Consider the following 20,193-nt stretch of genomic DNA (forward strand, 5'->3'; position numbering starts at 1 on the left):
AATGTGTTTATTTGTTTTTGAGGATGAGAAAGAATGTGATGAGCCCTGTGTTGCCCCCTCCCCCTCAATTCTTCCAGAAGTTCACTCAGATGATTAGGTGTTAATCAGTGAAAGTTTGATGAAATTCTTCAAAGAATAAGAGAGATTAATTTTTATACTTTCAAATTTGTGACTTCTCATGTAATTAACAGCTGCTCCTTGTAAATGTTATATAATTCAATTAATTACCATTTTTATGGTTCATGATGACTGAAAATATTTTCTTGTACAAGGGAGTGTGGAATGATGTGTCTGATGATCGCACAAAATAATTTTCAATTATTTGTAGAAAATGGCATTTTATGGAATGTATTTCTCATGATAATGGGGGAGCTGCTCACATGTGATGTCACAAAATTTGGAACTTTAAAAATCAATATATTTGTTAATCTTCAATAAGTTTCTTTTGTCCTGCTTTTATAACCAACATTACGTCAGGATGACTGTTTCCTTTGATTATTTTTGTTAGTGTTTTGGCTTCAACAGAAGGCCACATGTCAAGAAATGATGGGTCATAAATGTTCAGGCCCCTCCTTTATTTCAAAGAGCCCCCTTGTGATTTTTTTTTCACATTTGGTACAAATTATGCAGTAATACCACCTTTGTGTTGAGGATGATGGGGTAAAAGGTTATCGGGTTTAAAAGAAGTTTTTGTTCAACTTGCTCTTATTTCTTTATTTCTGCATCAATTATGGTCACACTTCGTACAAATGATCCTTGGATAATACCACATGTGTGTTCATGAGGATGATGGGGTCAAAGGTCATTTTACTCATCTAGGGGTAAGAAGGTCAAATAATATGAGATCATGTCCATCCTTTTTTTTCAACTTGCTCATATTTCCTTATTTCTACATTAATTATTGTGTTTACACTTGATACAAATAATCATTCGGTCATCTCGGGGTCAAAAGATCATGTTGCACACTTAATTGATCGCAAAATCAGGCGAGACTCTTGGTTCATTAACCACCTTGTGTGGACTAGACTTTCAAATATAGGTTTAAGAGAGCAGTAACTTGGCAGGTCCTCAAAAAGTATCATTTTTCATCCAAGTGATATTCATGGCTAGAAAGGTTGCTGCTCTAAATATATATATTTAATTTAATGATTTTGGTGTCATTTCATTGTAAAGAAAAATCATTCTTTCAGGTCATGTGTTGAATTTATTTAAAGATTTTGTAATGTAGGTGCAACTTATGATCTAAAACAGGCTAGTAAATAATTATTTTTACCTAACAAAAGTTATTCTTTTAACACTTTATTTTTGTTTGAGCCCACAATGATTTTTATATCATGATAAAGCTGAACATGTATGTTTTTAAATGATATATGTTTCAAAATAAGAATTGGTTATAATTGGTCAAGATCATACTTTCATTGGCCAAGGACAAAGCAGCTTGAAAATGAGAATACTGCACTCTGATTGGTCAAAGAGACCACACACCCACCCAATTTCCAACAGTTTCCATGCTGGACACCTCCAATGTCACACTCCCCAGGGGCTGCGGAAGTGGGGGGCTTCAGCCCCCTCCCCCCCACTTTTTTCCAAAACTGTGTACAAGATCGTAAAAATTACCATTAGTAGACTTGTTAAGAGGTTGAACGCTGCATTTTTTAGTACAAATGTCCCACTTGGCACAAATGTTCCTTGAGTCAAAAGAAAAAGATTCATCCAAAGAGACACGCTGTATCTATGCAAATAAGCAAGTAATTTGCATAAATTTGCATATTATGTCGATATAGTAAAAACAAGTATTTCAGAATATATATTTAACCAGAACTGCCCTAAAATTGGAAATAAAGACTTAGGGTAAGAAAGGGAAGAAAATTGTCATAAAATAATTGGGATATCCTTGTTTATTATTACCTAATTTACATAAATTATGCAAATTATAATTTAAAACAGAGTATTTTTTCATGAATCCTGAACTGCATTTTAAAAAAAGCAACTAATACACAATGTCAACATTCTACATGAAAGAGAATATATTAGCGAAAACATCGATATGCTTTATGACAGTATTAGTGTCTTAATTTGCTTAGAAAGAGGGCAAATATGTCAAAATGTATGACGTGATATTGCGCTAAAACGAGACCAAAACAACCTCTATGTCACAGTCACACCATGGACCTATCGGACAATAAAGCGATCAATGGTATGTCATTCGAGATAACAAAATCTCAACACAATAGCTTCCATCGGCTTCTCGTATCGCTTTTGTTGGTGTGTCTGCCACACCGTAATCTATGATACATACGTACAAAATGCATTTCGGTATCGGTAAAACACTATTAATTTTGTTTTATTTGTTTCTAATTTGTTTCTCTTGGAAAATTTACAGGAGACATTGCTTTGCAGGTTACTGCTTTAATGAAACTCTGGCACATGAATCATGACGAATGTATCCTACCTCAATCCATATTTAAACTTTATTAAAATATATATCTTTTTGGAGACCCCGAGGTGGCAAAACTGCATCCCCGCGGCATTCCCGCCACAAAACCAGTTTGACTTGTATAATCGACTTGGAAAAGAAAATATGAGACATCAGTCAACATGTTTCCTGAAGAAAGTTTTTTTTTGTTTATTTAAGCCTACGCCCACGGGAGCCCTCCGAATTTACCCCATCCCCTCTCCGTATTTCGACTTTAAATAAAAAAATATCGTGTTTTAAAACCATCGGCAAGGCAAATTGCGTTTTTTGGTATAATAAAGCAACTATTATATCTATATTTTTATATTCTTTGCATTCTCCTCTTGAAAAAAAAAACATAGAAGGCATTGTTTTATATCTCTTAAAATAAGTTCGTGTACGTGACAGTGGCCTGTCGAAGTTGCCCAACCGTTTATTTGGTTTCGACAATATATATTTAGAATATCGTCTAAATGAAACCCTCATCTGGAAAAGGGCACTTATTAAATGCAGCATCTACATTATATAGAGGAAGCCCTGGCACTGGGAAGAGGGGGCTGAAGCTTGTTAAATTTCTTCGGACCAAAATTTTACATTGAAACTTTTTTGCTTTTCAAATTAACATCAAGAAATTTAACAAGCAAATAAACAAAATGGATTGCACTACAAAATGAAGGGGTTTTTTTGGTAACATTTCTTTTTTTCGTTTTGTCACATCTGCCGGAATTCGAGGGGGTGCTGTCTATGGAGAATAACACACGCAGCACAGCCCCCCCCCCCCCCCTTCAGAAAAATCTTGCGGGTGCTTCAGCCCCCGCTTCCAAGTACCAGGGCATCCTCTATATAATGTAGATGCTGCCTTTAATAAGTGCCCTTTTCCAGATGAGGGCTTCATTTAGACGATATTCTAAATATATATTGTCAAAACAAAATAAAGGGTTGGGCAACTTCGACAGGCCACCGTCATGTACACGAACTTATTTTATGCGATATAAAACAATGCCTTCTATGTTTTTTTTTTCAAGAGGAGAAAGTAAAGAGGCTTTACTGTGTGTAGTAGAAATGTATCTTTCTTCCGAATGGACTCTAAAAATATTTAAATTTAATATAGAGTGGAATCAATAAAGGGGTATTTTAGAGCTTACGTGTGGCTTTTCTTCAATGTATCACAGCTCTTCTACATGTCAATTGTAGAGTATTTTCACCTCAATCTATTCCAAGATATGAGTTCTAAAGACAATAAATTATTTTTGAATACATAAAACCAAAAGGGGAAAGGATATCCTAGGCATGCTCCTGTTGGGTTATAGCCTTTACTGTGCTAGAGCATTATTACAAACTGCAAAACAACAACAACAATGATAATAATAACAATAATAATAATAATAATATTAATGATAATAATAATATTAATATAGATAAATATGAAATATAGATATAAAAGTTGCTTTATTATACCAAAAACGCAATTTGCCTTGCCGGTGGCTTTAAAACACGATATTTTTTATTTATTTAGTGTCGAAATACATAGAGGGGATGGGGTAAATTCGGAGGGCTCCCATGGACGTAGGCTTAAATAAAAAAAAAACTATCTTCTGGAAACATGTTAACTGATGTCTCATACATCTGTCTTTTCCAAGTCGATAATACAACTCAAACTGGTTTTGTAAAGTAGCGGGAATGCCGCGGGGAATGCAGTTTTGCCACTTTGGGGTCTCAAAAAGATATATATTTTAACAAAGTTAAAATATGGATTGAGGTGGGGTACATTCGTCATGATTCATGTGCCAGAGCTTCATTAAAGCAGTAACCTGCAAAGCAATGTATCCTGTAAATTTTCCAAGAGAAACAAATTAGAAACAAATAAAACAAAATTAATAGTGTTTTACCGATACCGAAATGCATTTTGCCCGTATATACCATAGATTACGGTGTGGCAGACACACCAACAAAAGCGATACGAGAAGCCGATGGAAGCTATTGTGTTGAGATTTTGTTATCTCGAATGACATACCATTGATCGCTTTATTGTCCGATTCGTGAGTGTGACTGTGACATAGAGGTTGTTTTGGTCTCGTTTTAGCGCAATATCACGTCATACATTTTGACATATTTGCCCTCTTTCTAAGCAAATTAAGACACTAATACTGTCATGAAGCATATCGATGTTTTCGCTAATATATTCTCTTTCATGTAGAATGTTGACATTGTGTATTAATTGCTGTTATTTAGAAAACAGTTCAGGATTCATGAAAAAATACTTTGTTTTAAATTATAATTTGCATAATTTTATGTAAATTAGGTAATAATAAACAAGGATATCCCAATTATTTTATGACAATTTTCTTCCCTTTCTTACCCTAAGTCTTTATTTCCAATTTTAGGGCAGTTCTGGTTAAAAATATATTCTGAAATACTTGTTTTTACTATATCGACATAATATGCAAATTTATGCAAATTACTTGCTTATTTGCATAGATACAGCGTGTCTCTTTGGATGAATCCTTTTCTTTTGACTCAAGGAACATTTGTGCCAAGTGGGACATTTGTACTAAAAAATGCAGCGTTCACCCCTTTTTTTGCAGTTAACAAGTCTACTACATATGATTGTGATATTTTGGTCAGCCCCCCCCCCTCACTTTGAAAACCATTCCGTGGCCCCTGCGTCCCCATGCGGTAATCTCTTCAAATTACCTGCACCTGCTAGCTGTTTTGAAACCCTATCCAGCTAACCAGGACTCTGGATTTTAGGCTACTCCAAAATGTTATTAATCTGGTCTTGTACTTTGGTGGGAAAAGTGTGATCTAGACCCAATTAAAAGTTGCCACATATCAAGAGTGACATTGTGAGAAAGTACAGAATTCCAGCTTCTGATAATATAGATATTATTAACTTAAGACTCAAAATAAAAGGTTTTGCATGATTTGCAAAAGAAAACAGGGGAAGAAAATTCATGCCTGAAATTCACTATTTATCAAAATAGTCAATACAAAATAAATGACTAATATGAAAGAGGAACATTTACTCTGTCCAATGGTGCAATGATGTTTAATTTGACTTGATTATACATTTTTAGAGAAAAAAAATCTGATTCACAAGATTTTGCAGATGCAGCCATGAAAAAAAATTGGATAAATCTAGCATATTTGCTCATTAGCAGGGGCGTACATAAGGGGGGAAGGGGGGCTCTTCCCCCCCCCCAAAAAAAAAAAAAAAAAAAAGTTGTGACCAAGAAAAAAAAAGAGAAAAGGAAACGGAGAAGAGTAAAATATTTTATTTTCTGAATGTGAACATCTATCACAAAATGGATTTGTGTCATAAAAATGCTGAAATTTTTGCTCGCTCATATTTTCAGAATGCACATGTTGCACTTATTGAAATCATTTGACAATAAATACTATCGTGTATAGACAAGGGAGAAAATGGAAAAAAGAGGGGGTAATAAGGTGAAATATGATAGTTTTCAATAGTCAAAATCTATCCCAGAATCATATTTTATATCATAAAAAAGGTCACAAATTTTGCCCATTCACTTCTCTCCCTTGCATATATTTTTCACAAATTCCCGAATCTGGCCCCATTGATAATTTTGGCTCAATACACCACATAAAGTCATAAGTTGTAACTAAAGCCAAATATTTTGTTACCTTCAAAATAGTTTTATGTCAGCCCTCCCTCTGCGTCTCTAACCCTTCCTCTCTCGGACCTCGATCCTCTTATACCCTACAAAACTCCGTTAACCTCTTGCTTTTCTACTCACTCTTTTTTCTCTGAAATTGATAATCCTTATATATATATTTAGTATGTACAAAAGTCAAATTCAACAAAAATCATGAAAATACGATACAATGATTCCAGAAACAAAACATTTATGAAAGAGCATGCTTATATATTATGCTTATCGAATAGCAATAAAATAAAAATGACAATAAAATAAAAATGCAGGTGTCCATGCAATGATATCGAAGTACAGATTTCTCCGCTGTAAGTTTTTTTTTAGTGTTTTGGGTGATTTATTTTTCTCCTCCCCATTTATATCTCTGGAAATAAGCTTCTGAGCTTTCGTGGGTTATCCTGTTCAAGCATACTATTTGATGGATAAAATCAATTACTTTAGGATGACTTGGGAAATGAAATTAATCAATCAATAATATAAGTAAATCAATCAATCAAGTTATCAATCAATCAATAAACCGATCAATCAAACAATCAACCAACAAATCAATGATCTATCTATATACCTATCTAATTATCTATCTATATATCTATATCTATCTATCATTCTATCTATCTATTATTATTTCTAGCATCTTCTTCCTTGTATTCTTCATTTCTTCTCATATCTCAGTTGACTCTTGCTACTACTGTTTTTGTTCTACATGCAGTTCTCTTCTACGAAACGATTTTTAAAGTGGACACCCCTAGTAATTAATTCATCCTAGAAATTGTCGATAATGTTACCATGGTAACTTTCTTTTTCGCACGCAGCGATGATGAGCTGAAAATTCGGAGGCACCCCACATCAAGGACTATGTAATCAGGCGTTCGTAAAACATGTACTTCCACTTTTGGTGACGGCCTATCACAATATTGTTTTTCAATGACTATTGTCTGTTGCAAAGGTTGCTTCAGTCGTATAAGATAATAAGGAAATTCACAAAAGTACCCCAAAAAATTATGAGCAAATGAGGATTATAATGAGTCGAGATTTGTTTAATGAGAACTCAGGCTCACTGGTGAGAGGTGAGATTAGAATGGAAAAAAAGATGGGACCATGATCGGGAATAAGGGGGCCTTTTTAATATATATCATGGGCCACCACAGACAATGTTTGATAAACACATCCAAAACCGAAAAAAATAGTACAGAAATCGAAATTAAAAGGAAAATAATGCAGAAAGGGGTAATATTTACATGAATGATCTTTGAAATCATATTCAGAGATGAGACAACATTGAAATTCTGGGAATAATTCCATTCACAATAAAATATTTATAAAATTTGATTTAAATTTTAATAATACAGGAAGGGACACAGCCGGCCCGTGTGCCCCTTCCCCTTGAGAGCCATAATAAAAACTTGTAATGTATACCGCTTTTAGTGTGCCCCCCCCCCCTGAATGCTGTCCTAAATGTTTTATTAAAGGCATTTTGTGATCAGTAACTCATTATAACCATACTCTCGTGATGCAGCTGATAAAAACTTTGCAATAAGGCCTAACAGTGGAATTTGTCATGGCCATTCCGTAAAGGGGCGGAGTGACCGCTCGAGAAAATCTTTTGTTTTTAAAATGCATAATGGGTCAATTTAAACACTTTTTAATTGAAATGAACCCATTCATTAACATCGCAATATTAATCTTTTTAAAGGATGTTTTATTGTATTCTCTCAAATCAAAATACACATTCACATTCCATAAGCAAGTTGTACAAATTATTTGAAACATGATTATAAATTATGCAATAAATCCATAACCCATAGAATTATAAAAATTATACATCAAACTTCAAAGATACCGGAAATTAATACTGATGCGTTTCAGCAATTACAAAATGAAATATTAAATGACAAGAGAGGAAAAAATATATAAAAAGGTGATGTTCTACCTCCCACCCCCGCCCCCCCCCCCCCCCCACGTCCCCAGGTATAGGAGCACCCTCCCCTTTATGCCTACTCTACATGGAAGGGATTCCAATCCTCCGTATTGTTCTCGTTTTTTCTGTGTTTTTGTTTATTTATTTTTTGTTTTGTGGTCTTGTCTGTCGCTGTATATATACCTCGATCGATCCGCCTCACTCTCCCTATATATTCCTTTAATTTAGATTTTCCCATTTCCTTAAATGTAGAGACATCTTGCCTCTACCTATAACGCCACTGATTCTGATGATCGATTAACAAAATATCTCTTGGGCAAGGGGGGGGGGGCATAATTTCCCCCCTGGCCACGCAGTTCCGCCGCTGATGGCCTATATCCCTATATCACCAGCAGCAGCAGCAGCCTATCATCACCACTATCATCATCATCATCACCACCACCACCACCACTTCACAGGGCTCCCAACTCCCACTCATTGAGAGTGAGACTCACTCATTTTGGTCCTCTCTCACTTAAAGGGATGGTCCGGGCTGAAAATATTTATATCTTAAAACATAGAGTAGAATTCACTAAGCAAAATGCTGAAAATTTCATCAAAATTGGATAACAAATAAAAAAGTTATTGAAGTTTAAAGTTTAGCAATATTTTGTGAAAACAGTCATCATGAATATTCATTAGGTGGGCTGATGATGTCACATCTCCACTTTCCGTTTTCTTATGTTATTACATAAAATCATATTTTTTTCATTATTTCATACTCGTGTGAATAATATGTCTCCCTTATAATGAAATAAATTGCAGCAATAAATATTTAGTGCACTAAATCAGTTGTCAATCCAAAATTTCTAGTTCTTGGGAGAAAAAAAATTGAATAAACCTAATTTCATATAATAAAATACAAAAGAACAAGTGGGGATGTGACATCATCAGCCCACCTAATGAATATTCATGACAACTGTTTTCACAAAATATTGCTAAACTTTAAAATTCAATAACTTTGTCATTTGTTATCCGATCTTGATAAAATTCTCGGCAATTTGCTCTGTAAATTCTACTCCATTTATTAAGCTATAAATACTTCCAGCCCGGACCATCCCTTTAACTCAAAAGTTTTGTTTCATTTGCACGCGCATTTCTATCGATCTCACTATTTTGACCGACCTAAATCATGCCATTGTATGTTACACTCTCAACTCGCCCAGTGTTGGTACCGCTGTCATTATATGTATATTTCTATATAATAGCCCCGATGTCATGTTACCAAAGTGCAAGCCTAATGATCTTGTTCAATCGGCTTCTTTTAATTCCCCTCAGTCTTATGCAATTTTTGCACTGCCATCCGCTGGCCTTTTACCAGGGTACCCGCGGTGAGCTCATTTAGGCCTATATTTCTACATAATTATTTATACTTCTCTCTCATTAGGCTTATCTTACTTTTGAATTGACCCCATTTAATTTAGGTTATTGATTAAAGCCAATATTCTGTTTTATTACGTTTTCAAAACATCGTTTATTTTGTGAATTTTCGGCCTATAATACAAACTGATGAGGCACAGGGGTAATTTGTTGCACCTTATCAATTTTTGTTGTTGGAATTACGGGGAAAGTTATTTGGTGATCACGTGCACCCCGCTTTTATTATTATTCATTTATTTATTTATTTATTTTGGGGGTCAATGCTAGAAATTGTCATTCACAAAGGTAAGTACATGTAAAAAAGTTTTCACTACAAAATGGAAGTAAAATTGGTCTGGAGAAAAATTTGAAAAGCAAAAAAATAAAGTTTCACTACAAAATGAAAGTCATATTGGTTACATTATTCCATTTTTACACATCTATGGAGAATACTACACACAGCACCTCAAGGAAATTTTGTTGTGCTTTCACCCCCAGCACCCCCGCTTCCAAGGGTCATCCCCCCCCCCCCCCCAAGCTGATTCCTATACAGGTATGCCGTCTTCAAATTCCAAAGTGATCGGCTGGCGGATACCACTGTATTGTACCACTGATTTTCAGTTCAGTGTATTGTACACATCCGGCTTCTTTATTGCCCTCAATCCTCATCGCCTCCAATCAAAAGCGTCTCGTCTCCATAACTGCGATATCGCTAGGAACGCTCAGGATCTCCTGTGCGTGTCACCGGCAACGCAACCGGCCGGCCCGGTCGATCGAGCTTTTACACTCGACTCGTGAGGATTTGACTCGAGACCAGTGCGGTGACTTGGAAGCCAACTCTATCGAAGGAAGGAAATATTTATTTGCGTGGTAAGTAGCTCTCAAATCATAATAATTTAAATGTAAATGAGTTTCGCATTAGTTTCATGTCAAATTGTATTGCTTTAGAATCCGGATATCTCGACTTTTCGAGTATAAGGATAAAATTTATAGCAGAATACTTTGGTCTCGAATCAATATCAGCTCAGTGCAGTGTCGAGTGTGTGCGACAGTGCAGTTTTGTCTTGGTAGGATAGGATGGGGGGTTGGGTGTCCGGACACTATATTTTTGAAGCCTTCTTTTTTGTCTTTGGATTACCCTAAAAATATGAATTCAATAGTTGTAATCATCTTCTATTTTGTTCTCTATAATATTTCCTACATTTTGTACTAAAAATTGATGAAACTTCGCCTGTGATTTTTTTTCAAATGACTTCCTAAAATTGATCGTCCGGACACACAACCTGTCCGGACACACAAAAACTGGGTATACTGTCTGTATGGGGATTCGTCTGTATAGCCGCCTCAATTCTTGAGGCCGGGTTGGCGATCAGCTCTCAATAGATTGCACTGTCTGGAAATGGAAAGATGCCCATATTTTAAAAGAAAACCTTGAAAGTATTTTGATGTATACTTATAGTGCATGTATGTCTGATATCTGTATCGGTGGAATTTATTTGTCATCCTTGGAAGTTGGAATACTTTTAGCCTTTAGGCACATGATTTTTATACTTGTAATTTATTGCATTTGGCCCAGTGTTTCCACTTTTCCTGAAATTCAGGAAATTTTGACTTTTTCTAGGAAAGGTTTGGGAAATGAAAAAATTCTGGGAAATCCAAAAATTACAATTCACAATAATTAAACGTAGCAACTTTTAATATTCATGTAGCTCAAAATTTTCTGCTCGCGCTCCGCGCTCACATTTCATAATTTTTTTCCTATTTTAAAAGAGGGCGTACACAAAAAAAATGTACCTTGACTTTGATTTCCTTGATTTTGGTCACTTAGACCAAATTTAGGCTTGCTTTATTATTGCCCTACTTGTATTTTTGTTAAAAATCAATCTTGAAACTTCAAGGAAATGTCTATGAATTTGGGGAAATTTGGCATTCAGTTTCTGGAAATTTGTTTTGGATCTGTGGAAACACTGATTTGGATTCAGTCCGTCTTTTTGACCCAATTCGTTCTTAAATGTACCGTATGTTTAGCTAGCTACCATTTACTCTTCCAGACCAAGTGAATAGGCCTATAAGTCAATTTTTTTATCCTTAAATTCTGTTGAATTACCGGGGTAAGTTTTTTTTTACGGAATAAAAGGTATTGATTCATAATTCTAAAAAATAAATTGAATCAAGCAAGTTTGAAAGTGGGATGCAAACCCATATGTACTACATGTATGCCTTTTCATCAGTAGGCCTTCAGTGAAGAAATCTGACCCGACAATGTTATCGCCATGATTGATGACACATTTGTGGACTCTATATCCTTGGTAGCTAGGCTTGGTACTGTAGGACTTGCAAATTTGAGGATTACTACTGGGCATGTCAGCCAACAAAATTTAGTTTATTATATCTATAGGTCTACATGTATAAAAACCTAATAGCCAGTGCATATACATGTAGGATGATCGTGTTCATCTTTCTTGAGTTGCAGATTCTTGTGTCCAGCTTTCTGTCTGCATTATTTCCTATTCTTGATTTTTCTTGTAGATGGTGTGTTCGTGATGATGATCATACATGTATTGGTAACAAACGTACCGAGTATGACTTGATATCTTCAAAGTGCATGTCAGGCTTCAATAAGTGTTGATTAAGAAATCCATCAGATCCTCACCATGTATCATCATACTAGTCCCAGAGTAAGTACTTCATTTCCTTGTAATTACTTTTTCTCTTTTAAGCATCATATCACCAATATACAGGGATGTAAACTATATGAATAATCATGAAGTGATTGATATGTGGATATTTATTTTCATATGGATCAAAGTTACTTCTCTGATGAATTAATTTGATACATGCTGTATAGATATAGTAAAAAAGACAAACCAATAAAAGCTTATCCGGCATGTTGTTAAAGATTGAATTATAAGTCCCTATTACTATTATTTTGTCTATTAAAGTGGAACAGATGAGAAGAGAGAGATGCTGTAGATTATTGGTTGTTTGATCAATATAATTTTTTTTCGATGTTTTCATAGATATTGAAGCACTCTTGCGATAGTTTCAAATGCCTGCTTTTAGGTTAATTTCCCAGTAATTACTAATTTTCTGTCAAAAATATTATAGAAATTATGATTTTTAAAGAAATGCTCTCAAAAAAGAATTTGGCCCCGATTTACAAATGTGAATAAACTTTTACCTAGATGGAAGCAGAATTTCATGTTTAAAGTGCACTTGATTCTGCTCTTTGAAAGGTCAGATAATGCATGCATTCCTTTGATAATGGGTGCTAAATTTTATGTCCATTGACGATGGTTTGTCCTAGAGATGATTAATATTATTGTAAAGTGTTTTTTTTTAACTGTAAGTTTATGAAATGATATATTGATGGCTTTAAACTTACCGACACTCCCTCCCCCATTTTTTGGTTAGCTGTGCATTCATGTATTTAAAATATCTCCCTTGGATATTAAAATTTTTGGACTTTGTGTTTTTAATGGACAGAACACCATTTTGAATGAACAAAATCATTTAAAATGTATGAAATTTTGTGTCTTATTATCTAAAAATGTGAAACAATTACTTAACCCTAGCAATAGGTGTAAATTTGCCCAAAATGCTAATTATTGGAGCTTTTCAAGTGTGGGTAATTATCAAACAATACACACCCCACTGAACCCAGAATAAAGCTAACAGATATTTTCAAATTCTGGCGTTTGTTCTCATTTTGTTAAATTTGTTGGAATTCATTATATGAGAGCTGCATGTACATGTAACCTCACAGAAACTTCATGATACGTAACCGCTAACTAGTCGCTAGCTTGCAGCGAGCTAGCTAGTGTTAGCTTAATAACTTGGTAATAGGCATGCAGAGAAAAGTGTTATTTTAGCGAGCATGTACTGTTTCTATCTTGCAATCGAATGTTAAGCTATACTAGCTAGTACTTGCATGAAGTGAAAGAATTTTACTGACTATATGAGAGAAAGTTGTAAATATAATTTTGTACAAAATAAATATTCATAGTGGGTTTGAAGTTTTGAACTAGATACATACACCAGCTTTTATACTTTTGGCAATCAATATTTCTTTTCAAGGCTAATAAGCGGCATTTGCACGCCATAGATTATAGATACAATGAGAAAATCAATGTACAAGTGACAATATTGATTTCTGTTCGTCGTCTATATATATTACGTCATGTAACACTTTGATTGTTTATTCAAACTTATTGTGTTTATATCTTGATTTACTTGCACTTTATTACCCAGCCTTAAAAAAGTTGCTTCTTAGTTTAATTTTAAACATTTACTTCAGCTCTTGAGCACTGCAGAAAATAGGCCTGTAAAAATTAAATTTGGCAATTTTTAGGTAAAGTTGTGACTTGTTATATTTTGATCTGCATTGTATAGTATTCAAAGTTCACACTAATTGTTGTATTATGGGTAGTTGGGTACTATCAATTACTTAGAATCATGAATTTTGATTTTAAATCAAATCACTTGGGATTTATTTTATGGATTATGATATATGTGCATAATGTGAGTTATGGATCAAAGGTTCACTGGAAGTATAGGCCTACATGTATAGTAAAACATCTGAGCCAACTTTTAGAAATGATGTCATTCTCTTTTAACGATTCTTTGATTGCAGTTTTGATTAGTTTTACATTTGAAAAAGAACAAATTTTGTCACTTGAAAATTATGTAAATTAACATAATTTGATTTTTATAAAGACCAATTTTCTCAAATTATGATATCTTTGGAAAATGATCTTCACTTGGTGAATAATTTGACAACTGGCACCCCATAAAGTGTGGTTTTAAAGGAAACCAAAAACCCCAAAAGAGAAGCAATCTTATTGGAAAGAGTAAAATGAGAGGAGCAATTAAAAAAAAAGTTTCATCAAAATTGGTTATGAAATAAGCAAGTTATGGACGTTTAAAAAGTTTTGTGGTAATTTCTTTCTATGGAGATCCTCAAATTGGCAAACGTGCTTCAAAATGGCTGATTTTGTGGACAACTCTCCATTTGATTTGTACACAAATTATCAGATTTTCCCCTTTATTTTACATATTTCACATTATCTCTTCCTGACCTAGAAATATGTGGTGTGAATTATATTTTCCCATGGCATATGTTGTGCTCAGAAGGAGGCAAGACGCAATTAGAATGATAATGAGGAAAATCTGAAAATTTGTGTACAAAACAAAAGGAGAGTTGTTCTGAAACATGTTTGCCAATTTGAGGATCCCCATAGAAAGTACAACAAGAGTTTTCAAACTCCCATATTAAACTTGCTTATTTCATTACTGATTTTGATGAAACTTTTTAAATTGTTCCGCTCATTTTACTCTTTCCAATAAGATTGCTTCACTTCTTGGGTTTTGGTTTCCTTTTAAAAAGGGGAAGACTGACAAAAAGTGTATTGTATCAAAAGCAGAAAAAGTAGTAAAAATATATTGGTGAAGGTTTGAGGAAAATCCACCAAAGGTTTAAAAAAGTTATACGAATTTTAATTTTCTGATTTGTGACATTATATGCGTGCAGCTTTCCCATGTATATCGATGTAAAAAATTGTACCTTTAGTATATCAACAGACAAATATTATAATTTTTATTACGGCAGCTGCTCATATATGATGTCACAAATCCAAAACTTCAAATTCCTATAATAATTTTCTTAATCTTTGATGGATTTTTCCTCAATCCTTCAACAATATAATTATTTTTAATGGTGTTTTTACAAGAAATTTTTCTTCAGGGTGAACTATCCCCTTAATGCAACCTGTATGATAATACCACCCCTATTGTTTTATAGGTCTTTCCATCAACTTCCCTTGTGAAACCATGGAGGCAAGTACTTGTAGAAGTTCTGCCTCCATGATGAAACTATGCTATGGAAAACTTATATTTATTAATCCCATCATGCCTATATAAGAAATTAAGAAGCAGATTGTAGTCCATGTTTGTTTAAGGGTCGTTTAATCTCTTGAGATTGGGCATGGTTGCTTAGCAACCACACAATAATGAAATGAAGTGTGATGTCTGACACTGTCTGTATTGAAACAGCTGACGCTTGCTTTGTTTAAGAGAAGCAATCCAGATTTAATTTCAAACTGCCATTGTTGTGACTTTGTGAGTCAAATTTCCCTGTTAGGTAGAAATGAGCTAGACTTACATGTATGTACAGATGTAATTTCAGAATATTCCCGCCTAGGAGCATCATGGTGTAGATATAATTTTAAAATCAGTAAAAGTTTATTTTTCTATCAGTTTGACCGAGGAAGTATCACTTCATCTTCCTCCTTGGTTTTGACTGCATATTACTGCATTGTCTTTTTTATCATATAATTGTAATTAATCTACATGTACACTGTAGTCTTCTTAGATTAAATGATCACACTCAGAAGTGCACAATTCTATTTGTTATTTTTCAGATGGCCAGTTTCTTTATTTCAAAGAAATTAGCTATAAGGATAAATTTGCAAAGAAAGGGGTGATAATAATCCATTAGATTCATACAGTGCACATACACTGTAGGTGCTTCAAAAAGAGAAAATAGGCCTACATTACAATTTGAGAAAAAGAGGTACAAAAGAAATTAATCAGATTTTCATTGGTCAGATTTTGTTCAGTATTTCACTCATTAATACCTACCCATACAGTTATGTAGTAGGCCTGCATGTATTAGCTATTGATTTCATATATGTGTACTTTATTCATGTTTATTTTGTTCTTTAAAAAAATGAACAAAATAAACATAAATTTTGAACCTATGGATTTCATAAAATTTATGGATAAATAATCAGTTGATACATTGTTTTGAATTAAGAAATAATTACAAATGATATTAAAAGGGAATTAGTTAATCTATTAAAAAAGACAATATATGAAAGGTTTCATAATTTAGCACTCTTTTATCCTTGATAAGTACACTTATTTATTGTCTTGAAGATCAGTGCTTCGATCTAACTTAGGATATGAAACTATGGAATAAGAAATATTCTCCACTCTCCAGACTCAACAAGCATTGATTGCTGCATTTCAAAGGCCATCCTTATCAAAAGAAATGACACCTGCACAAAGGTCAATATCTTTATATAAAACCAAGCAATCAAGGACCCTACAATGTAGACTGTATAAAGCAGGAATTCAGAGTGCTTGTTCAAATCTATGTGTTAAATATCAAAAGTCATTATAACAGGTGTTTGTATTCAGGAGCTTCCAGCTGCATCTTTTAAAGATGAAAATTGTATTTTGGTTAACTTATAGATGCTGGCTGCTTTATGAAATGCCAGTATTTGAAATACTGGATTTTTACTATGACAGGTCTGCTCTATGGATTTTAGAATTTTCATTTCAAGAAAGTCACAGAATGACATCACTTCGTTTGTTTGAGGTTGTAGAAACATGGTTTTACGACTTCTGGCCTTTTGGCCAATTAAAAAAATGATTGATTGATTCATAATGAAACTCGATATGGACGGATCTCAATTATTTATTAGAGGGATATGAATTTCAATTGTTAGTAATCTCCATTGATTTTGATTTTGATCAAATACACATGTGTGACCACGGATAGTGTGACACATTGATCATTGCAATTATTTACATTCTTTGACTGCCTAGAATAATGAAGATGAGACTCTATATGCATGAGAGTAAAATGAAATACCTTTAAAGGACAAGTCCACTTTGATTTGAATAAAAAGAGAAAAATCAAACAAGCATAACACTGAAAATTTCATCAAAATCGGATGTAAAGTAAGAAAGTTATATGCCTTTTTAAACTTTCGCTTAATTTCATATGCACATCCTGGTTGGTATGAAAATGAGGGGACTGATGACATTCACTTACTATTTATTTTGTATTTCATTACATGAAATATGAAATATTCAAATTTTCTCCTCATTGTCCTGTAAAACAAAGTTTTATTCCTCCCTGAACATGTGGCATTACCATTGTTAGATTTATTTTATAGTTCAATTATTGGTCCTCAATGTCAAATTGGTACAAATTGAAATATTGTATAATTCAAACAATAAAAGACATAAGAAATAGTGAGTACACTGTAATTGATATCATCTACTCTCTCATTTGCATCTCACTGAGTTGTGCTTATTACTGTTTTGTGGAAAATAAGTGAAACTTTAAAATGACATAACTCTCTTATTTTACATCATTTATTGGATTTCACCAGATATATCACCTTTTCTATTGTGCCCTTTTAAATCATGCTATTACATACTGGCCTATATTACAAGTACATGTACTGTAACACACCAAGTATCTCCTGATCAAGATAGAATACCCACTGAAACAAATATTATGTACAAGTTGATTATTATTTTTCCTGGTTGGGGAGGTCCGAAAGCTCCACATGCAGGGAATGAAGGATTTTTGTTTTACTACATGGATGTACATGTAACATTGTATTTCTTTCTTTGCTAGGGTAATGAAAACATGAGCTTCAAGACTCCGAAGACATTCCATGCTGGTGTGAGGGTAACATCCCCTACACCATCAAGAGCAGAGTCTATGATGGAAGAACTGGGATTTGATGACAGTAAGTATTAAAGAAAGAGAAACAGAGATCAAGAAGATGAAAACATTAATATTTTTATGAGAAAGTAAGAAATGAACAATAGAGGCTATCAAGAAAGAAAGAAAAATCCCCACTTGTTTTTTTTCTCATTTTGATTTTTTTTTGTGGGTGCTTACTTCAACACCCTCAACTTGCCAGAAAGAGTCAAACCCTTTTTCCTATTTTTTTCTGTTAGTGCATGTGTACATCAATATAGTTGACTCCACCCCCCCCCCCTTGGCCTTTGAGGAGGGGAAGATGTACATGTAGAAGAGCTAACATATTTATAAGAATAAGGGAGAAAGAAGAAATCCATAAAACACTGGAAAAGAAAAATGTGCAAAAGAATAAGAAAGGACAGAAAGGAAGTTACTGATAAAATTACTGTGAAAATAAATGAAGTCTCTCTCACTTTCAGTATTTTGTCAGATATTGTAAAGTCAGCTGTAAGATTACCAATATTTTTAATAATTTTTGAGAAATAAGATGCCTCGTAGGATGAAAGTGTTTAAATACTAAAGGTGTGGGGAAGTTACTGATAAAATTACTGTTAAAATAATGTAGGCACTCTCACTTTAAGTATTTTGTCTTATAGTAAGTCAGTTGTAAGACTACCAATTGTACAATGATTAATAGTTTGTTTTCCCTCAAATCAGTCTCTTCATCAGACTCTTGTTATGGAAACAACAAACAAGATACAGTCAGGAAAAAAAAATGTAATGACATCACTCTTCTGTGAAGCTTCATGAAAAGTAAGAGTAAGAAAATACTCTTGCGTGGTTTCCCCAATTCCTTTCTTGAATTTAATACACCCAAGGTTTAATTTTAGCATATAAAAGGCTTGTTTTCTGCTGCAAGAAGACTCTATTATTAGCAAGACAATAACACTTTCATCCATTTGGAACATGCTGTTTTCTCTGCTCCACTGAGCATATATAACAATGTATACATGTACGCTTATAAATTATAATGTACATGTACATAGCATTATTTACTTGTAGTTTTTTGGAAGGAATGATTGAAAAAAAAATCTTGTAAATGGTTGAATAATTGTCACCTGTATGTTGTTTGTAATCAAGTAGTGTAGAATTGATTAAACAATTTTAGAAGAGTGAGAAGATAGTGTCCAAATATGAATGCAAATTGCAGTGTATAATAACTTGTAATAATGAATTGATTCAACTTAAAAAAGAAAAATGATGATATAACAACATCGGTATTTTGTAGAGAGCTGAATGTGCATTAGAAGAGAAGATTTGCTATCGAGACAGACCTCTGAGAGAGAGAGATTTTTGTGGAAAAAAAGTGAATTAATCCATTTATTTGTATTAAAACCAAGTAGTCTTAAAAAAAAACTATTATAAAGAGCTAAAATGAGTATAGGGCATATACGCAGATGAATATTCATACAAATATCAATTCATTATTTTTTTTTTATTTAGAATCAACCTTTTACAATTCCCCTTTGACTGGCTGAGCATGAAAAGAAAATCAATCACAAATCCAAGTGAATATATCCCAAGGTCAACAGCTGTTTTGCATGAAATTAATCAATATCAGTGCAAAATAGGAATATCAGACCTCACAGTATACTTGCGTATATTGATAAATATCATACATGTAGACAGTGAATATTTGTTTAGATATTGATGACTGCAGGGGGAAGAAGTAGCATCCATCTATTATTTAATCAGGAGATCAAATAGATATCTACAATTCACTGAAAAAAGGTTGAATTCCTTAAAATTCATAAGCATGAACCACAGCTATCTGTTTTCACATCTTATTCTTGTGACATGAAAATGAGGAGGTGCAATTTTGATCACTTATATGGAGAACTGAGTCTCTGACACTGGTTCAAATAACAACTACCTCATTAGCATAGATGAAATTCAAATGAGATGCTGACTGCAATCTCTCGTCGTCTCTTTGCGTCAGGTGACCTCCTTAGTGACGGAGACAGCAGCGATGGAAGCTATGACGAGGCAGACAGTGGTGTCGGCACAGGGAAAAAAGGTGAGCCTTGGTTCATTATTTCCTATCCAGAAGGATTTTATGTTAATGATGCTATTAGTGAGTGTATGTGGGAGTTGTTTTTTGTTGTAATGATTCTTGGGTCATTACAAGGGATGTTATTATGAAATGAATTGGGCTTCTTATACTCTCTATAATTGATGT

The 20,193-nt window shown here is 33.8% G+C and overlaps 1 protein-coding gene across 1 annotated transcript in view; it reads left to right on the forward strand.

Moving 5' to 3' along the window:
• Positions 1-9,998: 9,998 nt before the first annotated feature.
• LOC129253854 (kinesin-like protein KIFC3) overlaps positions 9,999-20,193 on the forward strand; it is a 35,570-nt gene continuing 25,375 nt past the window's right edge. The window contains exons 1-4 of the mRNA XM_054892284.2: positions 9,999-10,318; positions 11,978-12,126; positions 17,883-17,997; positions 19,954-20,031. Of these exons, the coding sequence (XP_054748259.2) occupies positions 12,103-12,126; positions 17,883-17,997; positions 19,954-20,031 (217 nt within the window). The 5' untranslated portion in view covers positions 9,999-10,318; positions 11,978-12,102. The remainder of the gene's footprint in view (positions 10,319-11,977; positions 12,127-17,882; positions 17,998-19,953; positions 20,032-20,193) is intronic.

This window comes from Lytechinus pictus, chromosome 2 (assembly GCF_037042905.1).
Source record: "Lytechinus pictus isolate F3 Inbred chromosome 2, Lp3.0, whole genome shotgun sequence".
NCBI classification, from domain to species: domain Eukaryota; kingdom Metazoa; phylum Echinodermata; class Echinoidea; order Temnopleuroida; family Toxopneustidae; genus Lytechinus; species Lytechinus pictus.